At 52.1% G+C, this 21,806-nt stretch overlaps 1 protein-coding gene across 1 annotated transcript; it reads left to right on the top strand.

Moving 5' to 3' along the window:
* The first annotated feature begins 2,030 nt into the window (after positions 1-2,030).
* PVALB (parvalbumin) lies at positions 2,031-21,424 on the top strand. The gene is made up of 5 exons (XM_055395406.2): positions 2,031-2,155; positions 4,454-4,521; positions 6,168-6,300; positions 7,559-7,668; positions 21,208-21,424. Exons 2-5 carry the CDS (start codon positions 4,461-4,463, stop codon positions 21,234-21,236), a joined length of 333 nt encoding a protein of 110 aa, XP_055251381.1. The 5' UTR covers positions 2,031-2,155; positions 4,454-4,460; the 3' UTR covers positions 21,237-21,424.
* Positions 21,425-21,806: the final 382 nt, after the last annotated feature.

Raw genomic sequence — 21,806 nt, 5'->3', positions numbered from 1 at the left:
GCACAAAGTATACAATAGGTCCACAATAAATGCTTTCCCACAATAAGGTTCAACTCATCTAGATCTGTTTAATTACACGGACATGGCAAGACATACAGCGACAGACAAAAGGCCATCCTGGTTCCCAAGGATTCACCCACTGGGGGACACTAGTGCCAACATGTACCTTCTGTGCATCTTATCAAGAAGCAAGATAGTAGAATAGAAAAGAGCAAAGCTTTTGGGGTCAGAGAGTTGGGTTTAGGTCCTACCTCTGCTCTGTAACCTCAGGCAAGTCACCTAACCTCACTGAGCCTTGTTCCCTCATTAGCAAAATCCTGAAGGCAATACCTACCTTATAGGGAGTGTTATGAGGATGAAAGCATGATGCAGTGTACACTATACCTGGCATAATACTCAGCAAATGAGTATGATTACTTTCCCAGACTCCAGCCGGGGATTTTTCTCCATGGATCCATCTCATGGTCCTCAAGATGTTGCATCCCCCCACTCACTGCCCCAGAGCTCAGCCATGCCTGTGACTTCAACTCCTTGACCTCCCCAATGACCACAGCTCTATGTCCAGCCGGCCCTCTCCAGAGTTCAGAGCTCCTGGGCACATTCCACCAGAATGTGGTGATCCAAGCATCCCAAACCCAGCACAAAGTCCTGGTTCGTTCACTACTCTCTATATGATTTGGGTCTGTCATCTTGGCCTTGGTTTCTTCACCTATAATGTGAGCAGGTTGTAGGAGGTCAATATGGAGGATCTCTGAGCTCACCTCAAGCATATCATCTCCCCAGCTTGGCACCACTTCCTCCCCAGCCTTACCGCCTTCAAAAGCAGCACTGCCAATCTCTAGTGATCCCCAGCTTGAAAACTGAGTCAGCTTGGACTTGTCCAACTTGTTCATCATAGCCCTCAAGTCTGCAAGAGTCTCCTCAGAGATGCTACCCTATGTCTACACCCCTCCTTGATGCCATTACCATCACCCTAGTCCAGACCCCTAGCACGACACATTCGGGCTCCAGAACAAGCCTCCCCATCCAGTTCACCCTCTGCTCCTTCCATCCATGGAGTCAACTGATGGCCAACGAAGGACCAGTGCAGCTTCCCTCCAATCTACCTCTGCATGGAGGCTGGCCCTCCTAACACCACCATCAGGAACTGCAATGCCCTGTTGACAATGTCAGCATTCTGGAAATTCTTTTTAAGCCTGGGGATGAGAAGAGGAAGCTTTCATGGTGTTCATACTAGACACTCAGTAAATGTGTTTTACATTCACTCATGCTTTTCAAAGAACACCCTTTGGATGGTCATCTCCAAGCCAAGACAGACCACCCCAGAGATGTCTTTGTGAATCTCCTGAAAGCTGTGGGCCCTTGCTTCACAAAACAGCACTTGCACGTGACTTTGGGAATACAATTTCAGAGGGTTCTGCATCCCCTGGCCCATCTCTGGAGCCAAATTTGCCCCTGATTGAACTCATTTTATAGACAGAGACTGAGATTCAAAGAGAGGAAGGAATTTGTCAGAGAACATGAAGAGCATGTGTTTCTAGGAGGCACTAGGTCATCTTATGAAAATGCTGGGTCCACTCCCTGCTCCGGTCCACAGCTTTGAGTAGTCAATCGCAGCACCCCTAGCCTGTCTGTTTGCCTCACTCATGCAAGAGCAAGAGGGAGACAGGCCTGCACTGCAAGGCCGGAGGGAGAAGACTGGGTCGAAACAGGAACCTAACCAGCCCCATGCATGGAAGAGAGTTCCTATTCCATCCCTCTGCTCAGGTGCTCTCTTCCTTTCCTTGTGGGATTTTGGAGCCTGGAGATGTTACTGGCATCTAGAGTGTTCATGGAAGACTTCGTGGACGAGGAGAGCCCTGCTTGAGCCTCAGCTTTGGGTGCTGGAGGGAGGCAGGGACTAGGGGTTATTAATAGGCCTGGCTCGAGGGGCCCAGGGAGGGTGAATGTGATATAGACACCCAGCACCATGGTTGGGAAGTACCTGACACCGGAAGGGGAGGGGGCTGGGAACAGAGGGGAGAGCCACCTCCCAAAATAGCCAGAGCAGAAGCCTATATAGGTGGCCATCCTCCCACCAGGCTCAGTTCCTGACAGGACCTCCCACCGGCCCAACCTTTTGGTCCAGGGTCCAGCCCTCCACCCCCCACCTGAGGTGAGTGGCAGCCACAGGGGCTGGCAAGGATGGAGGGGAGGAGGCGAGGGACGGCCAAACGTCCCCTTCCCCCCAGAGACACAGGCTGGGCTGGTGACACAGGCTGAGAGGTGGGCAGCCATGGAGTTCAGGGCTGAGAGTACAATTCCTGGGGTCTCCATCCTAACTCGTGGTGTGACCTGAGGCAAATCCCTCCCGCTGGCTAAGCCCACCTACAGAACAAGAAGGGTGGAGTAAGACATCTGTGGACTCAGGTGAGGCGGCCCCTGCCTGGGCAGAGGACACAGGAGGAAGGGATATGGAGGGCCAACGGGCTGACCTAATGGCATCATCTGATGCTCTGACTGGGTGGTCTATGGCATCGAGTTAATGGGAAGCTTCTGCAGCAGCGAGAGATGGAAGAAGCAGGGGGGAAGGATGGGGCTGTTGAAGTCCAGCCTCTGCCACAGGGGTCAGTGTTCGGGGACTTCGTGGAAGCCAATCTGAGGCTGAGACACATGGGACCTGATTGGTACGGTCCTGGGCACTGGTGGAGCCCCATGCTGTGGATCACTGGACTTGATGTTAGTAGAGCCGGGGGTGGATCCCTCTGAGCCACTGCCTTGCTGTGTGTTTTTATGCCACTCGCTGACTCTCTCTGGCCTCAGTTTCCCCACTAGTATAGCATAAGGATCCCTCAGCTGGGGAAGCAGATTTGCCAACAAGGTCCCTGAAATGAGCTGAGCCTGGGGCTTGAGAAGCCCAGCATCTCCAAGTTAAAAGGCCAGTCAGGGCAGAAGCAACAGGGGCAGCTGAGGGGTCCAGGGATGACCTCACACGGTGAGAGATTAGGACAGGAGCTGAAGCCTCCGTGCCTTGGAGACCAACTGGCGGGCTGTCCCCTGAAGGAGCTGACTCACAGAGAAGGGGGCCCACTGGAGCCAGCAGCATCCTAAGTTTCCCAGGAAGGGCAGCCGTCCAACACCAAGCTGAGGGAGACAGTGTTGACAGTGAGTGCCAGGGAACCTGAGCTACAGGGTAGCAGGGCAGCTCTCCCTAGCTCCTCCAAGGAACACTATCTCAGCCCCGCCCACCGCCCATACCTGAAGTCAGAGTGTTGAGAATCCACCACGAAGGACCACCCACATACCATCAACAAAGTGGAGGGAGACTGAGGCCCAGGGACGGGGAAGGTCACAACCCAAGGTGACACAGGGACTTACTGCAGCCCCAGATCTTGAACCCAGGGCTCCTGACTCCTTGTCCAGTGCTCTGCACACTTTAGAGACAGCTGGTTGCAGCCTGAACCCTCGGGGAACCGTGGGAAAGACAGCAACCGGTCTCTGGCTGCATAAAGATCAGGTATTGTCATCCCAGAGATGAAGTTGGGGCCATAAAACCTGCTTTGGTTGCCTCGGAAGTGTGGTCTGAGGGTGGCACCAGCTCCCCAAGCGTGGGCCTTGAAAGTGCACAGAGGGCAAGTACCTTCTGCCACCCTCCCCTCCCCCATACGGTTTATAGGGGCAGGAGGAGTCCAGACCCACATGATACTTTGGTTCAGGAGACCAGGAAAGCAAGTAGTTAGTGGGGATCCAAGAAGGGTTCTTTGAAAAGTCAGATTATGGAAAAAAAAAAAAATCGGTTTCTGTATTCCGAGTTCCTGACCAGATGTGGGATGGGGCACCCGCGGAGGGCCCTAGCAGCACCAGCCTATCCCTGCCACCACCTCCCGGTGGGTCAGGTTTCCAGACCTCAGCGCTCAGATTTTGCAGCATAAATTTGCATCCAGGACAGACAGCGGAGGCAGAGGTAGGAGTGGAGAGAGAATGGGAGTAGGGCCAAGGGGCCCACGAGGGTGTAGACCTGGCCCCTGTCGGTCCAGTATACTCCCCGAAGAGGCCGGACATCCTCTGAGGTGCGCGGATCCCAGACCCTGCGTCGCACCAGGCCTGCGCTTCCTGCTTGCCCTTGACGGCAGGAAAACCCTTCAACTGGGGACGCGGGCGCCCTTTAAATTCCAGAGGTTGCCCCTTCCCCTGGAGTCCTGGCTGCAGCCGCTGGGGTCCCAAGGACCCCCAGCAGGGCGGGGCGGGGGCGGGGGCCGGACCGTGCGCCCGCCCGCTCGCCCGGCCCTAACAGCTCGGCGGCGCGGCTGGACTGAGCCGCCGTGGCCGCGCGCCGAGCCCCGCGCCCCCTGGCTCTGCGCCAGGCCGGCGGGCGTGCGCCCGGCGCGCGGCACTGCAGCGCAGGTCATATGAGCAGAAATGATGAGAAAAGCACTTTTTAATCTTTTCGCACTTGCTCTGCCCGCTCAAACAGTTGCAGGATGTCGATGACAGACTTGCTCCACGCTGAGGACATCAAGAAGGCAGTGGGGGCCTTTACCGGTGAGCAGCGCGCTCCCCTCCGCATCCCTCTCCCCTCATCCATCTCCCTGGTCCCTGCACCCCCGTGGGTCCCGCGGCTGGCCAGTCTTCCCCGGCGCTCCTATGCTCACGCCTTCCGCCGGGCGCTAGCGGAGCGTGGAGGAGGGTCCACGGCACTACCCGAACTTGGCCCCGGCGGGACCTGGCTCAGGCAGCGGGCTAGGAGGCCGGGCGCCCTGCCGGACAACCGAAACTCTTGGGCGCCAAAGGCTGGGTAACCGCGCTGCGAGGTTGGTCCCGAACCAAGGGCGAAGACCCGGGTGGAAAGCGGGACCTCTGGGTCCTCGTGAGCGCTCGGGTCTTATCAAGGCACTTGGAGGGGCCATAGGTGCGCAAGCTTCTCTCCCCTTTCCGGAGAGGGCTCTTTTCGCCCAGCTACTCCTTGCTGGTTTCCTGAATGTCCAAGCCCCTTCTCTGGGGCTCACGGCCCACCCCGCTCAACGGATCTGCGAGGGAGCGAGATGACCTTCCCCAAGCTGGCGCTCTGCTTTGCTCAGCGCTGCGCGCAGAGCATCCTCCGCACTTGCAACTTCCAGCCTCCTCAGGCACGGAGAGAGGGGAACGGGCAGACTCATGTCTCTGAGCTGCCCTGGACTTGAATGCTTAGCTACTTAAGTTCCTCCTCCCTCCTGTCCCCCAGATGGGGAAACTGAGGGAGGCAGAGGGTTAGAAACTTGCCCAAGGTCACTTCGCAGGGCAGAAGGGGGATGAGCACGGGGGGTCACCTCCAGGTGGTGTCCCCATCCCCCTCCATCTAGTGTCTGAGGTGGACAGAGCAACTTTCCCCCCCTCCAGCCCAGGGAGGATACCTTGACTCTCCATAGGATTGCCCCTACACCACCCCACCACCCCCGACACACATGTTACTTGGTCTAAGGTCGTTTACTTTCCCAGGTTGTCCTTAAAAAGGAGCTCAGGGTACAGAATATTGAAGGGGGGCTCCCTTCCTTTCTACTTGGCACTCCATCCCCTGGGCATGAAGCCTCCCTCCCAGAGCCCACCCACTTCTCCTTGACCCATCCTGTCCCTCTGAGAGGAAACCTAACTGGGAATTCTTGGGGAGACTTCCAGCACCCGCCCCCACTCCCACCGGAATGGATTTCTGCAGCAAAGCCAGGACTCCTGTGTCCTCCCCCTCCTCCTCCTACTATGTGACCTTGAGAGAAACTTGTCCTCTCCGTGTTGATTTTCTGGCCACACAGTCCATGGCCAAGAAAAAGGTCGACCCTCCTCCCCAACAACAGACACACATCATATTCACTCTTCCTCCAATTCCCATGCCCACCCCCACTCAGCCACCACCCAAAAGTCTTCATGGAAACCTCTCAGCCTTCAAATGCTACCCCTACCATTAGCAAAGGGTACAGTGGAAGGTAGAGGGAGTTGGGGAGCCAGGGAGATCCGGGTGCAAGCTCCCCTCTGCTGCCCCTGGCTGTGTGACCTTGGTCCAAGCCCCCTCGCCTGGCCTGGACTCCCTCAGCCCTGCCACGGAGGTGTATCTCCTCCATCCCCCAGGACTGGCCTAGCTGTGACACCCCCATTCTCCCACCTTTTCCCAGGACCTTCTCTGTCCTCATTTTAACACCCTCCTCTCCATCTCCCAACAGCTGTCGACTCCTTCGACCACAAAATGTTCTTCCAGATGGTTGGCCTGAAGAAAAAGAGCCCGGAAGACGTGAAGAAGGTATTCCATATCCTGGATAAAGACAAGAGCGGCTTCATTGAGGAGGAGGAGCTGGGGTAAACTGAGGCCTGCAGGGACCGACCGGCTGCGGTTCGGGGGGGAGGGAGCAGGGTGGGGGTTGGGATGCTTGCTTCCAAGCTCCTGTCTGTCTGCCCTGCTCTCTGCACCCTTCACAGAAAAGAACCATCCGCTGTTGCTTCTGGAAGAATAAAATCCTCTGCAGAAAGTGCAACTAACTAGGTTAAATTATAGCCACTTAATATTGCTAATGGAATGATGCTACTTAATAATTTAATACAAACTGAGAGGCACTTTTTCTCATTGCCTAACACCATAGCCAAGACAGAGAGTGCTCCCTGGAGTATTTCATTGATTTTCATTCCTCTAAAAGCCACTTTCTGCCATCCCACAGACCCCTGTCCTTCTGTACTAGAATGGTTAGAACAGTTTCTGGGCATGTCATGGGGTGCAGAACCAGCTTTGAGGGGTCAAGAGTCCTGGGAGCAAGGCAGAGAAGGTTATGACTAGGAAAAGGCAAAATGACATCAGCAAAAATCCTCCCACCATAACCCTCTTGGCCACCTGGCCCACGTCTGCCAATCCAGCTGTGCTTTATGTAACTCTCTGGCCAAGACTGCCACAAATCTTTTCAGGAAGAGTAGGGGGAGGGTGTGGAGAGCGGACTTTCAAGTAGAGACTTCCCCATCCCTCCTGTCTTTCCCCTAAACCATCTCACAAGGGCACCCTTTGTCCACATCCTGCACCTCTACCTTCCCATGCACGCGCACGCACATGCAGAGGCTGACTTCTATTTATCCTCCAGGCATCACTTTCTCCAGGAAGCCTCCCCTGACTCTTCCCTCCCCCTCAGTGGGATGGATGCACCATTCAAGCACCACTTTCCACTTCCCACCATTGCATCCATCACACTGTGTGGCCCCTCTTGGAATACTTGACTTCCTCCCTGTTTTTTAACTTGGCTTCCAAAGACCAACTTTATGCCCCCATTTCTAGCACAGCCCTGGCACAGAGAAGATACCATGGTATTTGTTTTGTTGACTGAATAAATAAACAAATGCAGGTGCCCTAGCGGAAGTGAGGGCAACCCCTTGCTGAGGACAGCCTGTCCTTCTCTGCACACCCATCTGTGAAGCACAGCCATGGTGGGGCTGCCTGGCCCAGCACAATGGCACGCATGTTCCCTGCTCATCCGCCTCTTCGAGCCACCTGCTTCCCCTGTGCGGACACCAGCCCACCATCCACAAGGTGACCCTCACCTGATTCCCTCCCCTTTTTCTCCCTTTCCTTCTCCAGATTCATTCTGAAAGGCTTCTCCCCAGATGCCAGAGACCTGTCTGTTAAAGAAACCAAGATACTGCTGGCTGCTGGAGACAAAGATGGAGATGGCAAGATTGGGGCTGATGGTGAGTACCCGTGACCTGGGCACATCGTGGATCTTGAAATGTTTGGATGCCAAAAACTCAGAGCTATGTCCCTCCGTCACAAGAAGGGGAGCAGGGGAGTCCTGCAGTCCCCAAGATTAGAAGAAAAATGGCAATCCATTAGGTCTAAGAGCTCTGTCGTGTAAGCCAGGCAAAGAAAAAATTGCTATTTTTTCTAGATTTGAACAACCCCCAAGGAATAGATCCTTTTTTTCTTTCTCTCTCTCTCTCTCTGCTGTGTAAAGAATCCAGGAGAATTGGGGATATTTTCTGAACTTTGTCTGCACTTCTGCTTGGGTTCTGGTTGCAGCTCTGCCCAAATGGGCTCTGTGACCTTGGGCAGTCTCTCTCCTACTCTCGGCCTCAGTCTCCCATCTGTAACCCAAGGAGATGAGGCCAACTGATCCCCCAAGGACCCTACTGGCTCTCACATTCTCAGATTCCAGGGATGGAAATTCTTTATCTCCTCTCCTTCTCATCATCTTGTATTGGGTGTCCTGTAACTTCAAGTTTCAAAACCTGTTTTGGCTTCACCCAACTATACCATTCCAGCACTGTAGGAGAGCCAGAGGGGGAAAAAAAAACAACCAGCCAGGGATCAGCTGGGAATTAGGAAAAGAAATATCCAGTGTGACCTTGCTTTTCGAGCTTTGTTTTCAGGACAGGCAAGGGGTTGGTTGTCCACCATCCCATGCCCTTCTCCTTTCCGATGTATCCAGCATTCACATCCCAGCATCTTTATCTTTTGTAGCATCACAACATCCTTAAGAATCATCTCCCATTTGCAAATGGGCAAACTGAGGTTGAAGGTGCTTGACTTGTTTGGTGAGGTAGGACATAAGTGGGGAGTGAGGATTTAGAACCAGGTAGCGGAAATGGCAACCCACTCTAGTGTTCTTGCCTGGAGAATCCCAGGGACGGCGGAGCCTGGTCGGCTGCCGTCTATGGGGTCGCACAGAGTCGGACACGACTGAAGCGACTTAGCAGCAGCAGCAGCAGCAGCTCTTTCCAACATGCTCCACCACATCTGTGCCAATCCTAATGATGGTCCCTTCTGCCAGCTTAAAAGAAAACTGTATTAAATGCTTAGGCTCTGGGCCCATGCTGCCTGGGTTCAAATCCCAGCCCCGCCACTTTCTCGTTGTGTGATTTGGGGCAATTCAAGTAACTTCTTGGGGCTCAGTTTTCTCATCTCTGAACTAAGGATAATGACGCTTCCTATCTCATTGGATTGTCAGAGGATTACCTGTGTTAATGAGTGATGTGTATAGAACAGTGGCACAGAGAAGTGCTGTATACATGCCTGGTCAATTTTTTTTAATAGCAGCTAGGTTGTATTCATCCTTTTATACTCAGTATCTAGCCCACACCCAGCCCACACTTAATACACATTTGTTGCTTGAATACAAAATCTAGCCCCCTATGCTCTGCTTGCTCTCTGCTCTTCACCAGCTGTGACCTTGACCATCTCCTCTCCACACCTAGGTTCCTGCATCTGACAAATGGAGTTCACAGTTTTATCCTAAGACCTACCTGGGCTCATTGTAAAAATTAAGTGGCTAGAGACACAAAATTGCCTTGGGAAAGGTACAAGGACTCTGAACATGGACATAGTTTATTAAAGTTTTATGCCAGAAATGAGAATGGAGCAAGTCTAACAAGGTCAGAAGCAATGAGTCGCCTGGCCTCCCGTTGACAGCTGCCCTTCCTGGGGATGTGAAGGAGGGAGGTGGTTTTAAAGGAACCGGAGCAGAGGGTGCTGGAGGGAAATGGGTGGCTGGTTCAGGTGATTGCAGTGAATGGCACATCTCTCCACACCCCCATCCTCACCGGCTCACTTATCAGACAGTTCCACCCAGAACCTGGTTCCTGCCATGACCCCAAGCCAGGTCTTTGGACCTCCTTCCCATTTTTATTTGCAGCCAATACGCTATAGCTCAGAAGCCCTAGGCAGGGTCTTCATGGCTGGCTGCCCACAAACAACCTACACAATGAAAAAAGACCAGGCCAGATCCTGACCTCTCCCTCCTTCTCTCCCTCCCTTTCTCCCTCCCTCCTCCCCTGCCCAACTCAGATCTTAAAGCCTTAATTCAACTCTTCCATCAGACCAAACAGATATTTACTGAGTAGCAAATATCTACAGTGCCAGGCAGTGGGGGAGACAAAGAGGAATTAGACCCACGACTTCCTGGCTGGGCAGCTCTGAGCCCCGATTTCCTCATCTACAGACTGGGCATGACAACACGTAACTCACTGGGATTTTGTGAGGATTCTATGGCAGTGTGGAAGGCAGAGCACAGTAGGTGCTCAGGAAACAGCGGCTGTAATGCTACTGCTATTCTATCTGCCCAATGCTTGGCGCTCCATGATACAGACACAAACACAGGGCAAATACCAGGCGGAGGCCGGGAGGTGCAGACGAGCTCTGCAAGAGAGAGACAGCGGGCACTGGTGCAGACTAGAGACCAGGGCAGGTCTGCCACAGGTCGAGGAGCAAGTGGAGGGAGGTCCAGGAGAGGCCTGGGTATCAGTCAGCAAAGGCACTAAGGTTGGGAGGTTTAGGGCATGTTTAGAAAGGGACTAGAAGTTGATTTGCTGAGGGTGGGAGGCAAGAGAGAATGATTACCAGGGTGAGCGATGTGTGTCCGGTCCGAAGCTGGACTCTGCTCACACAGTCACCTCATGTGACCTCGGGATGACAGAGGACACAGATGCAGATGCAGGAAGAGCGGCTCCAGGGCCCAAGGTGACATTGGGGCCAAACCCGGGTCTGTCTGCCTGCACAGTCCAGGCTCAGGCCAACCTGGTGAAAGTATGGGAGTCAGGGCAGAACAGAAGGGAGGGGCGGGAGATGAAATGGGCAACAGGAACAGGTCACCCTGAGGTGGGGGGCCACACCTGGCGCTCTGGAGATGAGAGGATGAAGACACGCATCCCCGCTTCTGCCCCGTGCACCACACCGTTTCTGGAGGGCAACAGGAAGGATGGGTGTGGTGGAGCCCAGTAAGCAGCGGGATGGGAGAAAGAAATTTTCTATTTTAGGCCCTTTGCTTTGCTGCCTACTCCCTCTCAAGGCCAAAGAATCTAAGCCCTGTCCACCAGCTGGAGGACGCCTTCAGCTCCCGGTGGGACTTGGGACAATTCATGGAACTTGTCCCTGTCCCTCAGGTGCCTGCTCTTAACATCAGCAGTCAGATGACTGGCCAATCCTGGGGTCTCTTCAACCCCTGGGACTCCCCAGGTGCCCCAGTGCATACACCCCTACACAGAGGGCCAGGTTGGCAGCTAGCTCAGCTGTGTGACTTTGAGTAAGGACAGCAGTGACATCTAACTCCAGGAGCCCCCTGTGTGCCACACACTGTGCTTAGCATTTCACTCATTTCATCTCCCCAGCTTCTTTGAGGATACTACTCCTATCTCCATTTTACAGATGAGGACACTGAGTCTCAGAGAGGCTAAGGGTTTGCCTAGGAAGAGACAAGGTCAAGATCTGAGTTCAGCTCTGTCTGAATCCAAAGCAAGTGCTCTGTGCTGCCTGCTTGGTTCATTCATTCATTCCAAGTCAAAAGCCATCTACCAAAGATGACTTTATTTATTGACTTATTGCTTCTCTCTTCCTCTGGGATGGATGTCAGCTCCACAAAAGCAGGAACTATGTTTGGTTCAACTCTGACGCCAACACCTAGAACAGAGCACATAGTAGGGGCAAAAGAAAAGTTCAATGAACGAATGAAATGAATGAATATGTGTCCAGCCGGGGGATACAATGATGAGGAAGTATGGAGCGGTCCTCAGGCCAAGGGTGGACAAGTTCCCATTTTGGCTGCAGGCTTGCATGTAGCAGGTGCTTGGGGCTTCCAGAACCAGGGGTACTGCCTCCATCTCTAGCTGCTTGCCCTTCTGAAGGTGAGTGATATTTCAGTTCAGTTCAGTTCAGTTCAGTCGCTCAGTCGTGTCCGACTCTCCGCGACCCCATGAATCACAGCACGCCAGGCCTCCCTGTCCATCACCAACTCCCGGAGTACACTCAAACTCATGTCCACAGAGTCGATGATGCCATCCAGCCATCTCATTCTCTGTCATCCCCTTCTCCTCCCGCCCCCAACCTTTCCCAGCATCAGAGTCTTTTCCAGTGAGTCAACTCGTCGCATGAGGTGGCCGAAGTATTGCAGCTTCAGCTTTAGCATCAGTCCCTCCAATGAACATCCAGGATTGATCTCCTCTAGAATGGACTGGTTGGATCTCCTTACCAGGTCCTTAAGGATCCCAGACTGATGAGAGGGGGTAGAAAGACAAAGTTCTCATTATAACCCTTTGCTTTCCTGTCTCTCAGGGAAAGAGATGGGAAAGTAAAGTCAAGGAAGCTTCCTTACTTCCTGGAAGCTCAAAGACTTTTATAGATGTGGTCAATTGATTCTCAACAGCCACCTTTGAAAGCCTGGTGCAGAGCTGGTAAAGGGGAGAGTTAAAGTAGAAAAGGAAGGAGAAGCTGAGCAGAAGGTGGAAGGTGACCCCAAACCCAAGCATCAGTAACAGGAAAGACCAGGAAGTGTCAGTTCCTTCTCAAGTACTTGTCTTCCCCACCGTGGGTCTCCAGCAGCATCCAGCCCACAACACAGATGGCTGGGCCCCAGCCTCAGGGTTTCTGCTTCCTTAGGTCAAGGGTAGAGCCCAAGTGTTTGCATTTCTACTGAGTTCCCATGGGGTGTTCATGGTCCGGGCACCACACTTTGAGTACCACTGCCTTATGATCATCCTAGAAAGTAGATGCCATCACTCTTCCAGTTTACGGATGAGGAAACTGAGGCACTCAGCGGTTAAGGAGCATGCCCAGGCTCACTCAAGAGCAGAGTCAAAACTGAGACTCAGAAATCCCAGCAGGACCCTCTGCCACCCTGCATATGTCCACAGTTTAGGTTCTCTGTACCCAATCCCTGCCCTCATGGACGGGCAGGCTGATGAGAAGAGTCGGCACCATTCATGGGCACTTCCTTCAGGCTTCACAACAGCATCCCAAGATGTGCCCTCACTGTACAGACAGGGAAGGGAAGGCAGTACAAAAAAAAAAAAAGGCCCAGGGAAGTGGGTGGCTTACCCAGGATCACACAGCTATTCAGGACTGGGGACCTGCTGCAAGCCTCCACACTCTCTAACCAGCACTCCTCCGCCCCACACTGTAAACAGGAACTGCATACCCCATGTGCATACACCCACACACAGCAACCCTAGTTAGTTTCCTGAAACCTGATCCCAGTGGCAGTTTCAGGCATGGTCCAACTCAAGAGCCCATGGTTTGTTTTTTGCTTCCATGGCTGAAAAATTTAGTCACAATTGCCTGACCCTTGCAGTTGGTTCCATGTGCCTGAAGGCATTTGCCTTTTCTGCTTCCTCCTGGCAAAAGTTATTCTCTTTTATCCTTAAGTAGCCTATTTAATGTGGGAGGCAAGAGGGAAGGAGGAAGCCCTCAAGCTGAAACCCCTGAGTTCAGTTCAGTCGCTCAGTCGTGTCTGACTCTTTGCGACCCCATGAATCACAGCATGCCAGGCCTCCCTGTCCATCACCAGCTCCCGGAGTTCACTCAGACTCATGTCCATCGAGTCGGTGATGCCATCCAGCCATCTCATTCTCTGTCGTCCCTGTCTCTTCCCGCCCCAAGGCAGAAAACACAACTTTAGAGTGTGAGTTACCAGCAGTGTGAAGAGTCGAACCTTCTCCCCTCTCTGGGCATCCATGTCTTCATCCTAAAGTGGGGATAAAAATAACCACTTTCAAAAATGTTGCGAGAGTTAAGTGAGTACTCTGGAAATGATTCTTTTCCTCTTGTTTCATGGGCTTTTTCTTGTGAGTGCTAAGTCGCTTCAGTCCTGTCTGCCTCTGTGTGACCCTATGGACTGTAGCCCACCAGGCTCCTGTGTCCATGGAATTCTCCAGGCAAGAATACTGGAGTGGGTCACCATTCCCTCCTCCAGAAGATCTTCCCAACCCAGGGATCAAACCTGCATCTCTTATAAGCTACCTCAAAATCCTTTGGAAATAGTGGAATACCCACCCTCAAAGGAAATGAAACCGAGTCTAAGACGGGAAGAAAGTGAGAAGGACAAAAGGAGAGTCCCGCCCGCCTTCCTGTAATTCCAGCCCTCCAGCCCCTATGGGCTTTGATTTCCAAGGCAGGCAGGAGGTGCACACCAGGGCCAGTCGGCAGCCTTGATGGCAGAGCCCCAAGGCGTGCAGTGTTTTGTCCTATTTCATTGCCTCCTCATCCGGGCTCAATACAGTCTAGGGGACAAAGTCTGTGATCCCCAGTGAGAGATGTGAAAACAGGCCCCGCAGATGTGAAGTGTCAAAGTCACACAGCAAGCCCTTGGCCGAATGGAACCTGGGTGTCCTGACTCTGCCACTCCCTATACCAGGCTGAGCTGGGACATTCGAGTTATAAATGGTTTCAGTGCTTAGCAAGATGCTTGCTTTTATTCCCGTGTGGACTCTCCCTAACTCCCAGCCTTATGCTGCACTAGATAAGATTTAGCCAAGGGAGGGCAGGCAGCACTTCTTATATAACTGCCCTCCTGCCAAAAGGAACAGCAGTGAGGGGAGAAAGAAAGATGTCCCCTCTTCTGGCCCTGGAGGTTACAGCTTAATTCAGAACCCAGGGCCTTTCCATTCCAACCTCTGAGAAAGAGACGCATCCTGCATGAGCCAGGCCTGAGTTATAATCTTCCTGGCTGAGTGACGCTCGGCCTCAGTTTCCCTGTAAGTAAAATGGGGATAAGAAAGCTGGTGAGGATGAAGTGGCTCCTAGGGTGGTGCCTGGCTCAGAGGGTGCCCCCAGCACTGTTCACCGACTCTTCACTGCCTTCTGCCTTGACCTCGAATTACCCAGCCTCCCCGTCCTCTGGGGTGGGAAAATGATCCTTGTTTGCAATACCGATTTATAAGAAACCCAGCCCAGGAGCTATTTAGAGGCGAGGTGATAAACCAGAGGCCTGCCTTCATCCTGCTCATCACGACAGAGGGGAGGAAAGCGTCTTCCAGGCGCTGACTCAAAGTTCGGCTCACTTTCCCCTCAGGCTATCAGCGGGTGCTCCGCTCACCTGTCAATAGCTTCTAATTTTGTCCAACCCCCACAGCGCAGGGACCTGGGACAGACCTAATTAGGCTAATTTCAGTTTCAGAAGGGAGAGGAGAGGACTGAACCCGCCCATCCTCTGACCCATTGCCTGCTCCCTCCTCTGCTCACCCCCACCTTTCCTCTCTTCCTGATCAGATGATGAGGATGCCAGCCAGGTGGCCCCCTGGGGCCGCAGGTGAGGTTTCCTTGGCAAAGGTAGGGATGTACCTGAATTCCTCTGGGAGGAAGGGCTCTGGATGTCCCCCCTGCCCAAGAACCACTGTACCTCGTGTAGTCCTCACTGTCACCCTACAAAGAGATACTCTCAGTGTCCCCATTTTACAGATGTGGAAATTGAGGGGCAGAAAATGAGTGTCTGTGGACCGGCATATGAGGGATGGGACCCTAACTCAGATGGGATAGACAATGTCAGAAACATGTATCACATCAGTGATTTGCTCTTTGGGCTTCCTGTGTCTTCCGTCTGTTTCCATCTTCCTGTCTTAGTCCCAGGATTTTTGTGATTACGGTTGTTATTTCAAAGCCCCAGCCTGTCCCAGCGGTGCTAAGGAGATCCAAGGAACTAACGTTTATATACCATCTCCTATTTGCCAGGCATCTATCAGTGTTTTCTCATCGGGTCTTCCCAAGAGCTGTGCAAGTTGATGTTACCATACCCATTATACAGATGAGAAAACTGAGGCTCAGAGAGGTAAGGTAGTGACCTAAGGCCACCCAGCCCAGCCAGGATGTGAAGGAACAAGATTCAGACCCAGCTTTCAGGATTGTTGGAAGGTTGTCAGCAGGTGCCAGACAGGACAGGAAATGGCGGTGGGGCAAGAAATAAAGGTGATGGGGCCATCTGTGGTGTCACCCGCCCCCCCACACCCCCTTGCCGGGCAGCAGCCAGGCATTTCATGGGCTTGGTTTTAAAGTAGCTGGAGCCATAGAAGCGTCCTTTTTTTCCCCCTCGGGGTATGTGGGATCTTTGTCCCCCAACCAGGGATCGAACCGGCACCCCCTGCATTGGAAACCTGGAGTCTTAACCACTGGACTACCAGGGAAGTCCTGGAGCTACAGAAGCATCTTGATAGGAACAGCTACCAGATGCTGCGTGCTAGCTACAGATCAAGCCAGTGATAAGAGCTTTAGAGCCGCTTCCTCTGAACAGCCCAAGGAGCCGCACTTTACAGATGAGGAAGCCAAGGCACAGTGAGGTGAAGCCCCTAGTCCCAGCTCACAGAAGCAAGAAATGGGAGTTGAGGGCTGGCTCCCAGCTCCTGGGCTCCACACTCCAGAGGGGAGCTGGAAAGATGTCTTCTAGACCCAAGGCTGCACAAATAAGAAAACCCAGACCTGGCAGGGTGAGGTATCCTGTCCAGGGACATGAGTGAAGGCAGAACCAAGAGCAGACCCCCATCCTCTGATGTCCATCCCCCATGCCAGCCTCCTACTGCCAAATCACTTGACCTGGACTTTACAGAGTCTTTGTAGGTTTGCTTGTTTGTTTTTCTCTCAGGAGAGACCCAGGCGTTTTAGAGGAGACATTTTGATGGGAGGGCTATTGGTTAATTGACTGGTTCCTGAGACCTCTGCCCTGAGAGAGGTACAAAAGGAACAGCAGAGGCGACCCCTGACCTCGATTTGTCTCCCAAGTGCCTGCTGCCGGTTCTGGGAGGACAAAATTAGAATCCTGTGTTTTTCGCAAAAAGCCAGGGCATGCGCTCTTGTGACACCCTGACTGCTTCATGGGGGATCCCAGAAGTCAGTTTTTAGAGGCTTTTGAAAACCTCACGGGTCAAAAACATCTCCATAGTCAGGCTCCAAAATGTCAGACATTCTACTGCTGGAGGGTCCCGTGGTTGGTGTCCCCTGGTCCCCTTCACGCTGACCACTTCAAATGCCATCTGATGTGAAGGTGATAGTCAGGCTCTTTGCTGAGGAGCAGTCAAGAACCTGTAATTTCTAGGGTGAAGGTTGGGGGTGGCGTAGATGGAGGTCAGGAAATGGAAAGGACCAATTACCCCTCTTGACAATTACCCCATGAGCGGGTGATGGTGGACAGACTCATGTCTCCTTTATCCCAGAACAGAGAAACTCAGTGCCCAAGGACAGGCTATGCGGGCTCCAGCCAGTTTTTCAGATCAAATGGCAGGTTGAAGCTAGAGAGATTTCATGCTTCCATCCGATGTGAGATACTAGCCTTCTCAGGAGCAGCCTCTCTACCTTCATGTAGGGGGTGTTCCTGAGACCACAGCCAAATCCCTGCTCCTGTCCCTTCTGTGCTGCATGACCTTGACACTTGACCTCTCCAGGCCTCCACTTCCCCATCCATAAAATGGGAATCATCCCACTCGCCTCCCGGGGCCGTCGTGAGAATTATATGCAGAAAGTCAGTACCTGTTGAACACCTAAGGAGGACTCATGACATGCCATCCATTCATCCGTCTGTCCACCCATTTGGCATTCGCTTACAGGCATCTGCGGGGGGCCAGGTCTGTTCTGTTGCTAGGAGAGTTGTGAGCAAGAGAGACAGCGCCCCCTGACCCCTGGGGGTTTACACTGTGGTAGGGGAAGACTGCAAGAAATAAGCAATTACATAAGTAAGATCATTTCAGAGAGTGATAACTACCATGAAGTAAATAAAAAACGGCTAATATGACAGTCATGGGGTGGCTATATTTGAGCTGGTGCCTGCGTCACTCTAGACCCAGGTCAAAGTAGGTCGGAAACCTCCAGGGTGAAGAGGGAAGTTTGAATCATGTCCTCTGTGCAATCTTGGTCATGCAACTGGACTGCGGTCTCAGTTTCCCCACCTATAACATGTAGACAAAAGCCTCTCTCTCATGGAGGAAGTAAGAAATTAATGAGATGATAAATGCAAAAATGCTTCCCACGGAGGTGATAAAAATAAGAATTTTTAAATTCTAGAAAAATGGGCAATATTAATCAAAGTGCTAATGGTAAAAGATATCTTGGGGCTTCCCTGGTGGTCCAGTGGTTAAGACACTGTGCTTTCAATGCAGGGGCACAGGTTCAATCCCTGGTCAGGGAACTAAAATCCCACAGGTCTCATTGTGCAGCCAAAAAAAAAAAGCATTTCAAAAGAACCACCTGCCTTGGTGGGGTGCTGTAGGTTCAGAGGAGCCCCTGGTGAGAAAGCGGACGCTTTGATGCCTAGACTGTGGGAGGAATTTTTAGTGTTTGATGATGGGTTCCATTCCTGACATTCACTGTGATCCCTTAGCCCGCCACCCTGAGGGTTTTCAGGACAAGCAGGAGAACTCTTTACCCCTCTCTCACCTTGATTTGATCTCCAGGCCCCCACCTCCAGGCCACCTGCCTTTCCTGGCCTCAGGGACTAGCTGGGGACAGGAGGGGTGGTGTCCATTTCCCAGGTCAAATCCCGAAAAGCTGAGGAGCCCTCCACCTGGCAGGGTCAATGGCAGGTCACTTCCATGATGATAGCATATGTGTTGGTTTCGATGGTTTTGTTTTTTCACTTGGTGATCTTTTAAATCCTTCTAACTTTGTAGGTCCAACAATAGCCCAGCATCCCCAGTGATAACATTTTACATAACCATGTGCATTGAAGAAATTACCCTGGGAGGTTTTCACAGTATGTTTCATACCAAGCCTGGGGAGGACAGGACGAACCTCAGGGGAGCCCCAGACACCTCTTGTGGACTTTTTGAAGCCACTTCACTTTCAGTTTTTGTTTGTCTCTCACTGGGAACTGTTACTGCCCTCTCCCTTCACTCCAGGGCCAGACTGGGGAGCGGACGCCCAGCAAACAGGGCCAGCCTGAGCCTCGAAGTCGAGTTCTCAGTCCCCAGCTGTGCTGTCCCCACATCACACCTGCATTTCCAGAGGTGACGGGGCCTTACCTAAGGGTCCCCCAGTGTCTGGCAGGCTGGGGACATGGCATCTCAGAGACACATATTGGAGAGGGTGGCCAACTCCTTCTGTCTTCTCTTGTTTCTTGGAGAGAAAAACAACAGGGAAGACTCTCCTAAAGTAAATCTTCCAAATAAAGGTCTCAGAAGACCTGACTGCTGAGCAGAAACCCTACTGACCAGCACACAAGGACCCCACAGTTGAGAACACGTGGAGCGGGGAGGGTAGAGAAGCTTCCAGAAGGGGCTGAATCCTCCTGTGCACCAGCACTTCTCTTCTGATGGCCTCTGAGTCAGAAGCAGAGCTGTCTTTTACAGAGGATGCTAGTGGGGCTCAGAGAGGCTCAGAACCTTGTCTAAGGTCACACAGCCCACAAGGGGAAGAGCCAGATTTGGGGGCCCAGGCCTCTCTAGCTGAGCTTGTCTTATCATGCAAGAGGCCAGCCCAGCATGATTACTGAGTCTTCCCCAAATACACACCATTGCTTCCTGCCCTCTGAGACTGGACCCCTCCCTCTGCTTTCCCCTATGGGAATCCTGCATCTGCTTATATGCCTATATCAAAAGCCACCTTTTCTCTGAGGGTTTTGTTGATGCCTTAAATAGAAGGAACCACTTCTTGCTAGGAACACAGTATCTGTGCCTCTCTCATCTTTTCACAAACACATGTGGTCCCCTCGGTGTCAGATGCAGAGCCAAGAGGTGGGATGGAGGAGAGAAAGCCTGAGTGGGCTCCAGGCTTACAGTCCAATGCAAGAAGCAGACAGCAAGTGAATAAGCAAGAGTAGACTCAGAAGTATTCCGAGAGTGGTTTGTGCTGTGAAGCTAATCAATAAATGGTGATAGCAAAGAGGATCTCAGTAGGGGTGGGTCACTGCTTGTACCAGAGGGGTCAGAGAAGGCCCCTTGAGAGGTGACATTTGAGCTGAGGCCAGGTGAGTGAGAAGGAGCCAGCCATACCTGGAGAATGTACCAGGCAATGAGAATGGCAGGTGCAAAGATCCTGGAGTGTGAATGCTCTCAGCACACTTGAGATTCAGAGAAAAGGTCATAAGCACAGAGCACTTCCTGATATTATCTTCTTCCAGAAACTCCTATGGTGCAGGGACCATCTCGGACTCCCCTGCATCTCCCCTCACCTGGTTGCCCCATCCTTTGTTCATTTTAATGGAGTTGGATTCACTAGAAAAATGTCTGATTGCCCCCTGGTGCCAACACTGGTCTCTCTCTGACATCCTTAATATTAAGGCAAAGCAGGGCCAATGTACACTGCTGGGGAAGGGGGTGACCACCGTGGATTGGCAGGCAAGCCCACATGGAGGGGTCTGGATCCCAGAGCTTGAATCCTCAGCCAGTTATTACCTGGAGTCACTGAAAAGTCACTTCTGCTCTCTGGTCCTCAGTTTGCCTCTCTGTAAAATGGGGATAATAACTCCCAGTTCCCTAGTGTTTGTGATGATTAAATGAGGAGCTGCGTGAGACAGGGGCGTCCCAGGTGGTGCTAGTGGTTAAGAACCCACCTGCCAGTGCAGGAGACATAAGAGATTCAGGTTTGATCCTGGGTCAGGAAGATCCCCTGGAAGAGGGCATGGCAACCCACTCCAATATTCTCGCCTGGAGTATCCCAGAGGAGTCTGGCGGGCTACAGTCCATGGGGTTGTAAAGAGTTGAACATGACTGGAGCAATTTAGCATGCGTGCATGTGAGACAGAGCCCAGCTCATTCTGAGCACCAGGACATGCTTACCCCTCTGGGCTGTGTACAGAAGTCACATGGTCAGTCCCCTCCAGGGCCTGGCTCGGTCCCCCAGAGGAGGAGGAGCACACAGTTGTTTCTGAACTTGGCTGTTCACCAGAATCACCTTTTGACAAATAAAATAACTCATCCCTCCCCAGACCTTCTGAGTCAAATATTCTGTAGCAAGGGCCTGGGACTCTGTGTATTCTGCTGGTGAGCCTCATGGGTTAAACCAAGGGGCTAAGAAAGAGCTCAGAAGAGGAGCTAAAAGCCAAGCACTAAGAAAGAGATCTGAAGCCTGGCTGTGCTTCTTCCTAGCTGTGTGACCTCATAGACCTTGCTGGACTCTGAGCCTCTGTTTCCTCTCTGTAGAATGGGAACAATGATAAAATGCACATCATGGGATTTTTGTCAGTTAAATAAGATGTTGTATATAAAGCACTTAGAAAACTGACTGGTATGTGATAAACATTCAGAAAACTATCATGGCTGTTATTATTGTAGTTAGTATTACTAATAATTCGTGGGTGACGTGACATAAAAAATATGGTAGGTGCATCATTTCCCATCTCACTTCATTCACTCACTCATTCATTCATTCATCCCTGTGCTCACTCCCTCCATCACTCCAGCTCTTTCTTCTGCAGCATATTTGAGAATCAAGAAAAAACACCATGCAGTGGAGCTGGCGGGAGGGGGGGGTCTCCCCGTGGTCAGGTCCCGGCCAACGTCCCAGGCCACGGTCCCCCTCTGACTCACCTCTGTCGTTTTCTTTTGCAGAATTTTCCACTCTGGTGGCTGAAAGCTAAGAGGCTCTGACTGCCCAGGTCTTGCTTCTCTCTGCCCTGAACACCTAATCTCAGCCCCTCTCGCTGCCCTCCTGCCTTTCTGTTCAGTTTGTTTATGTTATTTTTTACTCCCCCATTCCCTGTGGTCCTCTAATGACACCAATCTTCTGGAAAATGACAGAGAAACAATAAAGGCTGTACCAATCAGATTCTGCTGCTGAAGGAGCAACGTCTCGTAGGGTGTGGATCCTCTTTTGACTTTCCAGGTGGGGGTGGGGCACGATATAGACAGAAAAGATGAAATGGAAGGGAAATTTACTGAGGCCCTCCTCTGCCTTTGGTACATGGTTTGCCCATTCATTGCTGAAACCATCCATCAAATAATTGATGAAATTCCCATTTTACAGATGCAGAAACTAAGTCTTGGAGAGGAAAGTGATGTGTCTAAATCTATACAGCTAGGATTTGTGGATGGATGGACAGATGGATGGATGGACAGATGGATGTTCATTATGACATTTTTGGTTACAAATGATAGAAACCCAACTCAAAGTGATGCAAGCAAAAAAGGAAGAAAAAACAAAGACTTGG

This window comes from Moschus berezovskii, chromosome 6, assembly GCF_049115385.1.
Source record: "Moschus berezovskii isolate FMDL1 chromosome 6, NW_MosBer_1.0, whole genome shotgun sequence".
Classification (NCBI taxonomy): domain Eukaryota; kingdom Metazoa; phylum Chordata; class Mammalia; order Artiodactyla; family Moschidae; genus Moschus; species Moschus berezovskii.
This window is presented reverse-complemented; position numbering and strand designations above follow the sequence as displayed.

Coding starts and splice junctions, on each gene's coding strand:
- PVALB (XM_055395406.2), top strand. CDS start 4,461: ATGTCGATGACAGACTTGCTCCACGCTGAGGACATCAAGAAGGCAGTG. Junction 6,301..7,558: donor ATTGAGGAGGAGGAGCTGGG/GTAAACTGAGGC, acceptor TTCCTTCTCCAG/ATTCATTCTGAAAGGCTTCT. Junction 7,669..21,207: donor TGGCAAGATTGGGGCTGATG/GTGAGTACCCGT, acceptor TTTCTTTTGCAG/AATTTTCCACTCTGGTGGCT.